This window comes from Ctenocephalides felis, unplaced genomic scaffold, assembly GCF_003426905.1.
Source record: "Ctenocephalides felis isolate EL2017-DRISC unplaced genomic scaffold, ASM342690v1 CF-g0.4_SCAFFOLD_00845, whole genome shotgun sequence".
In the NCBI taxonomy this organism is placed as follows: domain Eukaryota; kingdom Metazoa; phylum Arthropoda; class Insecta; order Siphonaptera; family Pulicidae; genus Ctenocephalides; species Ctenocephalides felis.
This window is the reverse complement of record NW_020536999.1, coordinates 70,088,540-70,104,368: the sequence shown is the minus strand read 5'-3', so window position 1 is coordinate 70,104,368 and position 15,829 is coordinate 70,088,540. Positions and strand designations below refer to the sequence as shown.

The following is a 15,829-nucleotide window of genomic DNA, read 5'->3' as shown; positions in this document are numbered from 1 at the left end:
TTTATTATTATTATAAACATGTAAGTTTATTTAATTACGATCCGTAATTCAAACTACGCTTTTATAAGAAATACCAACATAGCAAATTCCTTATGTTGTCAACTGTCGAATGTTTCCTATCTTCGTACGAACTTCGCATCTTAGTTTCGGTTCATTTGTTTTTGCCGTCGCTCTGTGAATTGTGCAAGTTTTTATGGCATTTAAAATCTTTAAACATCTAGCAATTGTTTAACTACTTGGTGAATCTAACGATGGCGGCTTTCCCAGGAAGTATAGCCTTTGATGAATACGGCAGACCTTTCATAATTCTGAGGGACCAGGATAAACAAAAAAGACTTACAGGGAACGATGCCTTGAAAGTAAGAAATAATGGTTATTTTATATTATATGGAAGTAATTGTTAATGATAGTCTTAATTTTCTGCATGTAATACGATTTCAAAGTGCTATTTGTTATAGTACTTATATTATTTTGATAGAAATCGTATTTTTAGTCACATACTTTTCTTTCCTAACCGCACCTAAATCTTGTGATTCGGTGTTCGAGAAAGATCCAAAAATATTTTATTTTGTTCATATTTTTTTAAGTAACATTAAATATTAATCCAAAGGCACAGAATAATGAGCTTAAGCCAAATTATTATTATGATATTACATTTACATTGCAATTTTAAGTAAAAATTATTTATAACCTCACTTTTCAAAATTGACATGATTTTTAAAACTTTTTATATGTAACCTTTTAGCCATAATCTCAAGTGTAAAATAATATGCAATTATACCCGGGCCTTGTATTATATTAATTAAACACAAGTATTTATTTGACATAAGTTGAATTGATATAAAAACTTGTAAAGTATTTGCTTATATACATATAATTGTATGAGGGAATCCAAGTTGTTTTTACAGTATTGAAAATAGCCTTAATTCATATTTATCTTTTAAACGAAAGTGAAAGATATTAATTAATGAAGCCAATGAATCACATAATTGCATATAAATATTTTAAAAAATTCTCAAAGCCTCAATTTGTTTTTATTAATTGTGTGTGTGTGGTGGTGAACATTATATGACTGATGTTAGTTAAATTAAATTAGATTTATATTACAATTAACTAATATATGTATTTTAATTTAAAAAGTTATTATTTAAAGACTTGATTGAAATGAAATAAAAATAAATGATGCTGATATAGAAGTATCTGTATTATTATAACATACATTGTTAAATAAAACTAATGTTAGTTGTTTGCCAAATCTCTTATTGCACAGTTTTTGCAAGATAATTTATTAAAAGGTTTAGATTTTTGCTCATCTAAGTGAAAGTTTAAGTAACTGAATAATAAATTGGTCCAGTTAGATTATTGATCAAAATGATCTTTCACTAATGAACAATACATTTTGCATATTTATAAAGAAAAAACTATTATATAACATCAATTTTAATGCATTTATCTATTGCTTTGAGTTAAATTATGTTTTATTCATTCTAGTCGCACATTTTGGCTGCGAGGTCTATTGCCTCAACGTTAAAGACCTCTTTGGGACCAAAAGGTCTAGACAAGATGATGGTATCATCTGATGGTGATGTCACTGTTACTAACGATGGGGCAACTATTTTAAAAATGATGGATGTGGAGCATGAAATTGGTAAATTGATGGTGCAATTGTCACAGTCTCAAGATGATGAAATCGGTGATGGAACGACTGGAGTTGTTGTCTTAGCAGGTAACCAATTAACTTTAATTTTTAATTTGGAATACCAAAAATGATGAAAAATGTATTTTTAAATATTTTTTTTAACTACACTATTATCACTTTCAACTCTCGTGCCATCACTTCAGTGACATAATACTTTACAAATGTCGTAATACATTATTTTTGCAATGTGCATGTGGAAAAGGTTAATAATCATAATTTAGATGTAATAGTTACTTGTAGATTTGCATAAATATTGTAATATTTTCATTACAAAAATCTGTTTTCAAATTTTAGGCGCTTTATTGGAGCATGCAGAAAGTTTACTTGATCGTGGAATACACCCAATTCGTATCGCTGATGGTTATGAACTGGCTGCGCAATGTGCTATGAAGCATCTTGATAGCATTTCAGAAGGTTTTCCTATTTCCCAAAATAATCTCGAGCCATTGATCAAAGTGGCGATGACGACTTTGGGATCAAAAATTGTTAACAAGTGCCACCGGCAGATGGCTGAAATGGCTGTCAATGTGAGGAAATAATTAATTTGTATAATAAATAAATTATAAATGTTTAAAGAATGAATTTTGAGCATGTTATTTAAATATTATTTGTTCATTGTGTTTATTGGTTATCATAAGTAACTAATAATAATATCAATATTTAATATTAATAATAATTGTATTACTAACTTACCTGCTTAAGTAATAAGTAATAAATGCATGTCAAATTATTTAATTAATTTAAATGCTATCTTGATGTATTAGATTTGTGAAATTTGATAATTGTTTAAAAAATGCAAGAGTTTTTGGAATTACGTTCTATAAATAATTAATTTTTTAGGCTGTTATGGCTGTCGCAGACTTGGAAAAGAAGGATGTCAACTTTGAATTGATAAAAATAGTGTGTAAGGATGGTGGTCGAATGGAAGATTCAATGCTTGTGAAAGGTGTTGTTATTGACAAAACCATGAGCCATTCACAGATGCCAAAAACATTGAAGGTAATTTTTATTTTGCATGATATTGAAAATGTTTACAGGAAGTGTTGTAATAAAAGTTCATATTTTAATTTCATTATTCTTATTGTATATTTTCCTCTATTTTTTTAATCTTACTATTTAAACTTTTTTTTATCAGCAAGACAAATATTGCATTCATAACTCAAAATATGGCTTTAAGGGAACTTGTTATAAAGTTAGAGAAATTTGTTATAAAAAAACAGGGCTAATGTTGTTATTAGAAATCGTTATAGTGAAAAGATAATTATTTCATTTTAAGAAATAAATTTGGTTACTGATATTGTGATCTGACATTGGAAAGAATGAGACAAAGCAATTGTGAGATCTGTTATATTTTTGATCTTCATGATCTTCAAACAAGATTAAAAATCTATTGCAATATTACAAATATAGTAATTCAGACCTCCTATTTTGTACATATATAATTATTAATAGTAGTTCCAATATCTTGCATCTATAGCCTATGTTAAATTAGCAAAATGGGAAATATCAAATTATACTTTTAATATAATTGTGTATATATTAATAACTTGATCTTAACACTTTGATGTTCAGTAATGGAACTTTTACTTCTTCATTCAATTGTGAAGTAATAGCCGGTGACATGAGATAAACTTTCAGTAAAATTGCCGATCATGTATACTTTTACTTCCATGTTTATATAATGCAGGGGATAAATGAATTATGAAAAATAAAAAAAGTAGGTTCTCAAACAGCAAAGATATCAATTTGAATGCTGTTAGAAATATTTACTAAAGGTGTTGTTTCTAACATTTGTATATATTTTTCTATTCTTATTATTTTGATTGTTTGAAACATATATGTTGAAAAATAAACTATAAGACACATCATGGAAGTGCTTTTTGAGCAAAAAAACAAATAATAGTTGTAATTTGCATCTTTTTGATTTTATACGAAATATATAATTTATTTCTTTATAGAATGCCAAAGTTGCTATTTTAACCTGCCCATTTGAACCACCAAAGCCAAAAACTAAACATAAGATGGAAGTCAAGTCTGCTGAAGATTATAATGAGCTCAGAAAATATGAGGCTGAGAAGTTCCAGGAGATGGTTAAACAGGTACTTTATTATTAATTGAATTTTTTTTAGTCATATGGACTTTAGAAGAAATAAATTCTACAAATAAATCCTTATTAACTTCTCATAGGATAAGTTATAGTAATCACAAAAAATCTAAAGTGAAAATTTTTATATATCTTTATGTTTCAAAGGTTTGTGGACATTTTGGCATACCTTAGGAGAAATGAATGTTTGTTTGTGTGTGTGTGTGTGTCTATACAAATTTTCGTCGATTTTGGGAACACTGATCAACCGATTTGAATAATTTAAAAAACATTCGATTCCTATAGATAAGGAGGCGTGCTAATTAGTTTTTGGCAAAGGCAGGTCTAATTTTAAGTCCGATTTTAATTATTCAAAAAAAAAAAATTACTTGTATTGACAAGATGAAGAGTTGATTAAATTTTTGGAAAGGCAGGTGTAGTGGTTTCGGAGATCTAGTAAAAAAAGTAAAAAAAAAAAACTCCATTTGGCGTTCGAAAATGATTATTAGACATATGCACATCAAATTATCAGATATTTTATGGAGATTTTAGTGTGTATCAGTTTTCTTTACATTTCTATAGGTTCTGTAATTTCATGTGTCCGTTATACTGCGACGCGGCGCTTACGCGCTTCGATATTTAGTCTCTATGCAGTGCAATTACTTTAAAAAAAAAATCAAAAATTCAATATTTTTCAAAAATTTAAATTTTCTCAAATCTTATTTTTTTTTTTCAAAGTTTAAATTTTTTTTTTAAACTGCGATTTGCCTTAAGGCACGATGCCATATACCACTAGTTTATATTTAAGTTTAAAAAGATGATGGTATATAGTTTCTGATCTTATCAGTAATAATGACCGAAAAGTATATTTTGTCACCTATTTACATTATTAATTTTGTCTGTTATTTTTTGAATATATTTTTTATATCTTCATATCTCCATTACTAGGTTAAAGATTCCGGTGCCACTTTAGCTATTTGTCAATGGGGCTTTGACGATGAAGCAAATCATCTTTTACTTCAAAACAATTTACCAGCTGTTCGCTGGGTTGGTGGACCAGAAATAGAATTGATTGCCATTGCTACTGGAGGTCGAATTGTCCCACGATTTGAAGAACTCACTCCTGAGAAATTGGGACAAGCTGGAATTGTTAGAGAATTAGGTACAAACAATAATTGAATGTTCACTATTTTTTATTATTTAATTAGATAAAATTAAATGATTACACTTTAACAGTTTTACACATAGTAATACTAATAGTAATTTCTTAATATGAAAATTGTGTTGTTTATTTGAAATAATAAGTTTACTGGAATTCTTTTAGTCATCCCTAATAGTAGTAGTTTTATATTTTATTATTAAAAACATACTACATTGTTTTTTCATTACTCAGCATTTGGAACAGCTAAAGATAGGATGTTGGTTATCGAAGAGTGCAATAATTCAAGAGCGGTAACGATTCTCTTACGTGGTGGAAACTCAATGATCATCGCCGAAGCAAAACGATCAATACATGATGCTTTATGTGTCGTCAGGTCTTTAGTTAAGGTACATTACTATTATTACTATACTTAACATAGTATCAGAGGGCATATTTTTACTCTTTGAACATACTAAATTTAAAAGTAATACCTTATATGTTTGTGTATGAAACTGAAACTTTACTGTACTTTTTGTGTATATTCATTGTTTTAATTTTTGACGTTTATTTTTAATAATAAATACCCACCATAATTTTGATATACCTTCAAATCTCTTTTCATCACATCGTTCATTGAGTTATATATACACAGTGGAAATTTGTGTCTTCCGCACTTTTGTTTTTGAGATAAATATTTATAATCTACTAGAATATGCGTTTTAAAATTCATCGTTTTTCAGTCAGAATTTAACTTTCCAAAGTAGCTTTGTTTGCAAAGAAATTTGATTTGCTAATTTTATATTTTTTGACGTTTTCAGTAATTCTTAATTGTTTCATACCAAAATTGCAAAAAGTGTATGTGTGTATGTGAGCCAAAATTTAATCTTTCGGCGACGTTTTCATGCTGGTTTAAAAAATTTGATTTGCCATTTGATGAAACTCAAGAAAAGCTTTTGCGATTAGTTTGAGAAAATTCTTTAAATTTAGCAAGAGAACATGCAAAAAAATTAAGGTTTTTGCAAAAGAAAATGAAATGATTTTGAAAACTTAAAACCTTTTTATTTTTAACTTCCCGAAGGAGAAGTTTATGTTTTCATCAAAAAATCCGAATTGCTAATTTTATGTTTTCTCGACGTTTCAAGCCATTCTGAATCGAATGGGACTAAATTTGGAAAAAGTATGTGTGTGTGTGTGCGTGTATGTGAACAGATTTTTCGCCGTAAATCGACGTTTTCTCGAAAACGGCTGGACCGATTTCAAAAATTTAAAAGCCACTCGATGTATCTCGATGAGGACTATCGTTTGTTAGTTTTGTGCGACGATCGGCCAAGCTGTTTCTTTATAAATCGCAGAAACGTGAAAAAATTTTCGTCTACGTTTTAGCCCGCAATTCTGAATCTATTTTGAAAATTCAAAAACCGTTCGAAAGATATTGGTTGGGAATCGTGCTGATTAGTTTTTGATAGAGATCGACGTTTGCTCAAAAACGCCTGAACCGATTTCATATATTTAAAGAGCATTTGATGTATCTCGATGAGGATTATCGTTTCTCAGTTTTGTGCGACGATCGGCCGAGCCGTTTCTTTGTAATTTGGAAAAAAGTGTTAAATCTTTTGTCCACATTTAAGCTCATACTACCGAACCGATTTTAAAAAATCAAAAACTGTTCGAAAGATATTAGTTGGGAATGGTACTGATTAGTTTTTGGTGAAAATCTACCGAGCCGGTTTCTTGTAATTGACTGTTGAAAAAAAAATTTAGGCCGATTTTTATGGAACTTTTTTTGGCGATATATATCATGATCTTATAGAACTTACTGAATTATTACGGCCTCACGACAAGTAGTTTATTTTAAAAATTCATCAAAGTTTGAGAAAATGAGTAGTTTTTTGACGTTTGTTAAAAATAAAATTAGATGATTTAGTTTGTATAACGATAGTGTGCTTGGTCTTGAACATAGTAAACCATTAAAGTCCTACGGAAACTGGTTCAATTATAATTATTGATTAATTTTTAACGTGTTCGTTCGTTCGTTTGCAATGATGTGTAATAAATCCACTCGGAATACTTATAATCACTCATAAATTAATTTATTTTTTATTCATTAAGTAGATTATTTACACATATCGGGAAGTTTATGTAACTTGCCTCAAGGCAAAATACCAAACCACCTAGTTTGAATTTCAATGTAATTATTGAAAATAGGTCATATAAAAAATCCTAAAGTATTGTGAGTTTAATGTTCTTTAACTTTCTTTAGGGTAAGTTATAGTAATCAAATAACATCAAAAATGAAAATTTATATGTTCCGAGATACTTAGGAAAAGAGTTTACGCATGTCATATACGTCTGGGTATGTCGTGCTAAATACGTCAAAACCTTGACGTGCGTATTACCAAACGTGCATAATAATGAAACTGCCGTTAGGCATTACTTTATGGAGGGAGGCTCTAGAATTCTATAATTCCCAATATTAATGAAACTTTCATTCTAATTGCTCCCATTCGCTTGTCTTCTTTTCGAAGATTACAGAAGTCTATTAGAACTTCGGTATCGAATGTGTCTATGGATGGCATTCCGTGCATAGACACATATTTTACAAGAGTTTCTGGTCTTCCACTTTTTTACAAGACTCCATTGATTCCAAACAATCTCAAAATGGTTTTAGTTTAATATTATAGACCCAGTTTGTTTCATTGTGCATCTTTATGGAAGCATTAAAGAGTTGATTTTTTTATTTCTACTGTTTTGTACACATTCTAAATATTTTTTAATTAAAAACCCTTTACTTTTTATTTAAATTAAAAATAAATAATTTATTAAAGTTTGGGGAATTAATTTCTGAAATTCACCCTCAATGCATCTGTTTAACTACTTTAAATTCACGCTAATAATGTGTTGAAATCCTTTTATAATGCATTCGTATAAATTTTATTGAAAATAATTCATTATAAACAGGTGCAAAATTATTTCATTGATTTGCTTTTAGTGTATAATTCAATTTTATATTATTTTTTGTTTGTTATTTATTTTTTCCTGTTTATTATAGGATAATAGAATCGTTTTTGGAGGTGGTGCTGCTGAAATCAGTTGCAGTCTTGCAGTCGCTAAAGAAGCAGATAAGCTATCGACTTTAGAACAGTATGCTTTCCGAGCTTTCTCAGAAGCTTTGGAATCTGTACCATTAGCTTTAGCTGAAAACAGGTATTTACCAAAGCAAAATATTTTTTTTGTTGAGAACTCTATCATCGCAATTGTAAAATTGGCCAAATTAATTATGATTTTTTTCAATTATTATTAAGTCAGTTATTTACATGTATCGACGAGTTGATGCAACTTGTCTTAAGGCAGTATGCGACTTTAGTTAAATAATTTATACAACGCAAAGTATGTTGTTTATGCAAAAATACAATCGGTAATTAAATAAGTATTGCGTGTTGAATATGTCAAAATGTTGTACAACCGCGTAATTAATATTAAGCAATTAATAAAATTTGGATATTCAATCAAATAAAAAAAACTAGCAATGTTTCTCAATTACTCAGTTCTTAAGAGATTCAAAATTAAGGTGAGTTTACAGAATTCAATTTAAATTAATCATGCGGAATAGATACATTAAAACAGTTTTAGTAAATATATTTTCTAATTATGAATTATTATATAAATAAATAAAACTCTAATCAAAAAATCATCGCTTATTTTTACGTTTTCTCAAAACCAACGTCGACTCGTATCGCTACATACTAAATGTTTTATTCTTGTTGGCATAATTACATTCTAATGGTCCAAATGTGTAAATAATAATTTTCTAAAAGCTCGTTAATTGAAATTTATTATGTATTTAAAAAATACTAAAGAATAAGTCCCATATAAATTAATATTTTAATTTTAATTTACATTTGTTTTTTTTTTTAGCGGTCTGAGTCCGATTCACACATTATCAGAAGTAAAATCTCGTCAAGTAGCTGAAAATAATCCTGCTCTTGGAATTGACTGCATGTTCAATGGTAAGTTCCTAGAACTTAGTAATTGTGTATATATATCATATATATGTATATATCTATATATACGAGGTCTGTTCAAAAAGTACCCGGAATTACTAATAATTAAATTTCGCGGGTCTGGAGTGTCTGATTGTCAAAATTTTTTTTTTATTGTGTTGGTATACATGCCCCTAAAGTATGATGAAATTTTCAGCTATATTCACTGTTTACTTTGTCTGTGGTAGTCGCTAAGGTTCGACGTGTTTTTCTGAGCTCGGCGATTTTTACAATGGAAGAATTGAAAAGTCAAAGAATTTGTATTAAATTTTGCGTAAAAAATGAAATAAAGTGTTGCAAAGTGCAAAAATTCACCAGATATGGCTCCGTGTGACTTTTTCCTATTCCCAAAGTTGAAGAGACCCATGAAAGGACGGCGGTTTTCCTCGATTGAAGAAAATCGCTGAGAGTGCTCAAGGACATATCAAAAAGTGAATATCAAGGGTGCTTCGAAAATTGGAAAAAACGCTGGCATAAGTGTATTATATCTGGGGGGGGACTACTTTGAAGGGGACCACATTAATGTAGACGAATAAATGAATATTTTTTTGAAAAAACGAAAATTCCGGGTACTTTTTGAACAGATATATATATATATATATATACTAGCATACCCAGCCTTGCGTTGCAACGGCCCCTATTAAAATCCACCTGATTGAAATTTGAATCCGTTTGACAACCAAATTTCAAACCTTTTGTTATGAAAAATTCATATCAATTCAAAAATAAATAAAATCCGGATTAAAATTTGAATATGATGGATCAATACTGTTGACTAAAGTGTTTTTTTTTAATTTAAATAATAAATAAACTGAAATAATTAAACATTTTGATAAAGTTCTGAGGAATTCGAGTCCAAATCTGTTAAATGTTTGATTTTTGGCACTTCGAAATTTAATATAATATGATATAATATTCAGTTTTCAATCATGATTTATATTAATTTTGTGATGTTTACCTGAATAAACAACTTAAGCAAATTAAATCTTAATCATAAATCAATTTATTCTTAACAATATTATATTAACAAACGTCATTTTCGGCATTTGTTTTAAATTCGTAACCGCTCAAATTTATTTAAATTTGATAAATTTTATTATTTTGTATCTTAAATGTGATTTGTAATATAAGTTGGAATAATTAATTCTTTTGACCTGCCAAAATTTTCTTTATGATGAATTTATTCATCTAATACATTCCATAGATATTGATAAATAACATTTCACTTTTTTTAGTTTACAACTATCAAAATTTATTTAAATCTATAAACATTATATATTTCTATTATTTTGAATATAGCATTTTGCCTAATTTGGATATAACTGTTGGATATATTTTAATATATCTGTTACTTTTTCAATAAGTAAAAATAATATATTTTTAAAATTGTCAATTTTTTTTCAGAAATCATAAATCGCTTTTTCTCGAAGTTTCCGTAAATATTGACATTTGTCATTTTAGTGTTTTGTTTTTTTTAGTAAATTCCTGTCAAATTTTATGGAAATTTATAAAAAATATAAAACTAAATAAATATTTCCTTCTTGGTCGAAATTTAATATAATGTGATATAATATTTTTCAATAATGTTTTGTATCTACAATATTGACTATAACAAAACTCGGAATAATTAATGTAATTGTTTCTTATTAAAGTCGTCAAAAATTCAATTTTTCTGAACTGTCAAAATTTTGTTTATGATTAATATTGAATTTAATATGTCGTTTTTTATATTGTGATCTATAATGTTTCGAGGAAGTTTTGGTATCCAAACTAATTTCGTAAGCAAATCAAATAAATATAAATTATAAATCTATTTATCTAATAATTTTTATAAATATGTCAAATGTCAATTCACGTTTTTTTAATGTCAACTTTCATTTAAATTTATAAACATTGATTTTTAATTAGATTTAAAACTATATACAGTGATTCTGAATATAGCATTTCATATAAATGTTAGATATATCTATATATGTATGTTTTGAATTATATTTTTTGAACTGTCAATTTTTTTTCTAATTCTCGAATTTTCCATAAATTTTGACATTTGTCATTTTAGTGTTTTTTTTTTTTTGGTCATTTTCTGTCAAAATTTTTAGAAATTTATAAAAATTATGTATTTATATTTTAAATTTACTTTTCAAAATTTCCTATAACATAAGTTGGATATATATGCACACTATGAGCCAATAAAATTTAAAATCGGTCCAGTAGTTTGGGCGTGCATCGCGAACCAACATCGTGACACGAGATTTATATATATATAGATATATATATATTTCAAAGAAACTAACAGCCCATTCGTCGAAATAAAAAAGGTATAAGGTATTAAAAACTTTTATTTATACGTTTCGACACCAGATGCGTGTCATCATTCAGCAACACCAGGACAAAAACACTCAAAAAAAATATTATTTTATAAAATTAAACTTGTAACGTATTAGAAAAGGATATTTTTTGGAAAAATAATGAATAACTACAAAATTAAAAACATTTCGAAAAAAGTTTTGAAATGTAACATTATGACGCATGAAACACTCCCACCCAAACACGATATCAAGCAAGACTTGACAGTCGACATATATATATATTATAATATTGTATGTCTGTCATTTGAATATAACGGCCAAGAGTGTCTATCCTGACGTGTATGTGCTCTATGGTGTGTCATATGTAGAGTGTCTGATCCCTTACGGAACAGAAGTATGTATCTGTGTGCGAGTCGGAGTCTGGCGGTAACTTGGGTGTTGAACAGTTCGGCGTTGTGTTAATTTGGTGAATTATTAAATGTGTTGTATGAAGTAAAAGGTGTTTTATTAATTAATTAATGCTAGAATAAAGCTAGCTTAAAGCTCAGAAGTGGGATTGGATCAAAACGTGGAGAATTTTATTAGAGAACATTATTGGTGTGGATTATTGAAATAGGCGATTTCAGTAATCTTTTTTTGGAGTGCCCGTGTTATTAATCAGGCGGATTATAATTACGGGGTGCGATAGAAAGCAAGGTGTGCTTCGCTATCGTACAAGTGCGGGTGTTATTTTGTAAGTTTTGTAAGTTTTGTGTGTTTGTGTGTTGTGCTAAAGTGAGGTTAGCACGTGGGTAACCAAAATAAGAACAGAGTGGAGAGAAAATATCAAAAGCAGGGCGTAATATTGACGTTGGCGAGTCGCGGAGCTGCGATGTGTGTAATTAAAAACTGGAGATTGCGGAAATAAAATAAGATTTGGTGAGATGGCTACTGGTGGTGATGCTGAGAGCTTGGTGCCCGAAGCCTTAAGAGTGCTATCGTTGACGGACTTGATTAATCTTATTAGGGCGACAACCAGTAATAAAAACGATAGCATCTCGAGCAGCGAGTGGTTGGCGACGATACCGATATTCGACGGGTCGTCTGAGCAATGCATCGAGGCGTGGTTTGAACGGGTTGAGACCGTCCGGGATGCATACGAGGTGCCTAAGAAAAAGATGGCGGTGCTGATAACATCGAAGCTGTCGGGGCGGGCGAGGCGATTATATGACAGCAAGGCAGAGTATGCGACATATTCATACGACGAGCTGAAGAGGGTGCTAACAGCGTTTTTCAAAAATAGAAGACAGGATGACTAGAATGAAGCGCTTTGAGTCTCGGAGGTGGCGAAAACAGGAACCGTTTAGCGCATACTTTCAGGAGAAGATGGCGCTAGGGAATAGGTTGGGTTTTATGGAGTCCGATCTACTGGCTTATATGATAGACGGCTTCGACAACCCGCCACTCCAGGCTCAAGCCAAGATGAGCCAATTTAAGGATTTAGCAACTCTGTTAGGTGTAATGAACGAGTTGACAGCGGAGGAACGAGGATGCAATATGATGCTGCCTACGAGGGTACAGCCAACAGTGTTGCCTAGAGTGGAAACACAAGGCACATATCCTACGGTGAGGTGCTTTAATTGTGGCGGAGTGGGACATATGGCGTCCAGGTGTATCAAACCGAAGAACGATGGAGTGGCGTGCTACGACTGTGGCTCAAAGGAGCATCAGCAGAGATTCTGCAAAAATGTCCGGAGTACGGCGCAGGTGGCGCCTGACAGCACTACATTTCGAGTTAACGAAGTATTGGCGATTGATGGTGAGATTACCACAGACGGAGCAAATATAAATATACCAGATGAAAATGACTACGAAGTGGTAGCGGCAATAGAAGACCTGGAGAGTGAAAAACCGGAGGAACCAGAGACTGCATTCGAAATGCATGACTATGGAGTGATAGCGACAGCAGGAGATCTGGTAGAAAAGGAATATTTGGAGAGTGAAAAGCCGGAAGAAACAGAGACTGCATTCGAAATGCATGGCTATGGAGCGATAGCGACAGCAGAAGATTTGGAGACTGAAAAACGGAAGAGCCAGAGACTGCATTTGAAATGCATGGCTATGGAGTGGTCGCGACAGTAGGAGATCTGGTCAGAGAGGAATATTTGGAGACTGAAAAACGGGTGGTGCGCGATCCTTACCCCAGTCCAAGAATAGATGATTGCTTGGACTCACCGAAGTCTAAGAGGTATTTTACGAAGCTAGATTTGGAGAACGCTTTCTTTCATGTGGTGGTGGCTGAGACTAGTAGAAAATACACTAGCTTGGGGTGTGCACAGGGAGAATATGAATACAACCGTATGCCATTTGGGTATTGTAATAGCCCGAATGTATCTATGAGATATGTAAGTGACATTTTTCGTTGTTTTGTGATGAACTGTGAAGTTATAGTGTACATGAACGATTTACTAATGGCCACAGAAACAATTGAGGAGAATATTGAAGTGTTGCGTAGGGTGTTAGAGATGATTCGTAGAAATAAGCTAGAACTAAAATTAAATAAGTGTATAAAAATAAATAGGCGTATAAGGACAATAATGGCGACAAAGTTGGTAGAGACAATAAGTGAATGAAATATGATTTATGTTGTAATGGTTTATGATTTATGTTGTAATGTTTATGATTATGTTGTAATGGTTTTATGATTTGTGTTGTAATATTAGATTTAGATTACTGTTGTATTAGATCTCATCAGTCGGGGACGCCTGTGAGGTCAGGATTGGCCGAACTATAATATTGTATGTCTGTCATTTGAATATAACGGCCAAGAGTGTCTATCCTGACGTGTATGTGCTCTATGGTGTGTCATATGTAGAGTGTCTGATCCCTTACGGAACAGAAGTATGTATCTGTGTGCGAGTCGGAGTCTGGCGGTAACTTGGGTGTTGAACAGTTCGGCGTTGTGTTAATTTGGTGAATTATTAAATGTGTTGTATGAAGTAAAAGGTGTTTTATTAATTAATTAATGCTAGAATAAAGCTAGCTTAAAATATATATATAATAGTTGACCGGCAAACGTCGTTTTGCTAAGTAAGGTATATTCTAAACAATTTCTAGAGAATCAAAAAAATTAATACTTTAAGTGTATAAGGATGTGTTGTTTGAATGCTATATACAATGAGGTATTATAAAAACAATAAACCTCATTAGTTTGTCTATATTTTGTCAATACAATCAAACTGAAAGTATTATACACTTTCTATAGAAAACATGGTATAATCCAATCAAGTCTTCTTTGGTCTTTCGACTTATTGATTATGTTTCAAGTTTTTCAGATTTTTTTGGATTCTGGATTTTGTGTATGTAAATAATACCGTAGAGAGATAGAAAATGAATTAAGTATTTCTTCTTTGACCTGCTTTTTGAAAAGTTTCAAGTAACGTTTGATGAATTAAAGTAAATTTAATGAAAAGTATATATGTAGAGCAGGGCGAGGCACAAAGGTCCAATTTGACTTTGAGCAAATATAAAATATAATGAAAATTATGAAAAAGATACACATAGAGTTAACTTATAATTATTTTAATAACGTATCATAAAATACATTCACCATTGTTTTAAATTTACGAAACACGTGTGACGTAAATGCTACATTAGTAATTTTTCTTGATACTACTTTTGTGCTTCATTACTGGGTTAGGTACTTGTCAAAAACAACCAAAATCTTTTATAACGTTATTAAACCAATTTGTTAAATGTGTTCCACACTTAGTTATCTAATTTTCTATTTATTGATACTGATTCTTTTTTTTCCAGGTCAGTTTGATATGAAAAAACAAAACGTCATCGAATCTTCTCCACAGCAAGAAGCAACAGTTGGTATTAGCTACACAATTGTTAAGATGATTTTAAAAATCGATGATGTCAGGTCACCTGCTGACCAATAATTGATACAAGTCTTATAGCAACCAAAATCAATGACACTTATTATTACAAATTGCATTTGAATTTTTGAACACCAATCATTTTAGCTTTTGGCAAAATTATTGTTTGCTTTTGTTTCATCGGTTATTTGTTTTCATAGTATTATTTATTAAGATAGTGATGTTTCATATTCTCAAATAAAAATACATTTATAGTTACTAAATGCGTTGACTTTTACTACAGTTTGTAAGAACTGTATGGAATTATTCGTAAACTGTGGACTCGGTTAGTTTAAGTTTTTTTTATAGAAAGAGAAGGTTTTGCTAGAAAATTTTATTTGATAATTTTTTATTTTTTTGAATCTAAGTTATTTGTTAACTACCTGTTGGGTATATTTATCACAAAAAAATTAAAAATAAAATTTTTGCAAATCCTTATATTTCTGAATATTTTTATATATGTATGCATGTTTAGTTACAATTTTTTGATCACGATGTGTATAGCACGGATCAACTGATTTGAATGATTTAAAAAACATTTGATTCCTATTAATGGACGTGCTGATTAGTTTTAGTAAAGGCACGGCCAGTCGTTACGAAGATACCGAACAAAAAGCGCCAAAAATGGCAATTCCGTTTTTAAGAGAACTGAGCA

At 30.3% G+C, this 15,829-nt stretch overlaps 1 protein-coding gene across 1 annotated transcript; it reads left to right on the top strand.

Moving 5' to 3' along the window:
- The first annotated feature begins 168 nt into the window (after positions 1-168).
- Positions 169-15,198, top strand: LOC113364170 (T-complex protein 1 subunit epsilon-like). The gene is made up of 10 exons (XM_026606650.1): positions 169-359; positions 1,492-1,726; positions 1,994-2,226; positions 2,540-2,698; positions 3,658-3,798; positions 4,731-4,944; positions 5,176-5,330; positions 7,973-8,127; positions 8,839-8,930; positions 15,068-15,198. Exons 1-10 carry the CDS (start codon positions 252-254, stop codon positions 15,196-15,198), a joined length of 1,623 nt encoding a protein of 540 aa, XP_026462435.1. The 5' UTR covers positions 169-251.
- Positions 15,199-15,829: the final 631 nt, after the last annotated feature.

Excerpts from the sequence above, each read along its gene's own strand:
- LOC113364170 (XM_026606650.1), top strand. The coding sequence starts at position 252 with ATGGCGGCTTTCCCAGGAAGTATAGCCTTTGATGAATACGGCAGACCT. Across the intron at positions 360-1,491 it reads CAGGGAACGATGCCTTGAAA|TCGCACATTTTGGCTGCGAG; the intron begins GTAAGAAATAAT and ends TATTCATTCTAG. Across the intron at positions 1,727-1,993 it reads TGGAGTTGTTGTCTTAGCAG|GCGCTTTATTGGAGCATGCA; the intron begins GTAACCAATTAA and ends TTCAAATTTTAG.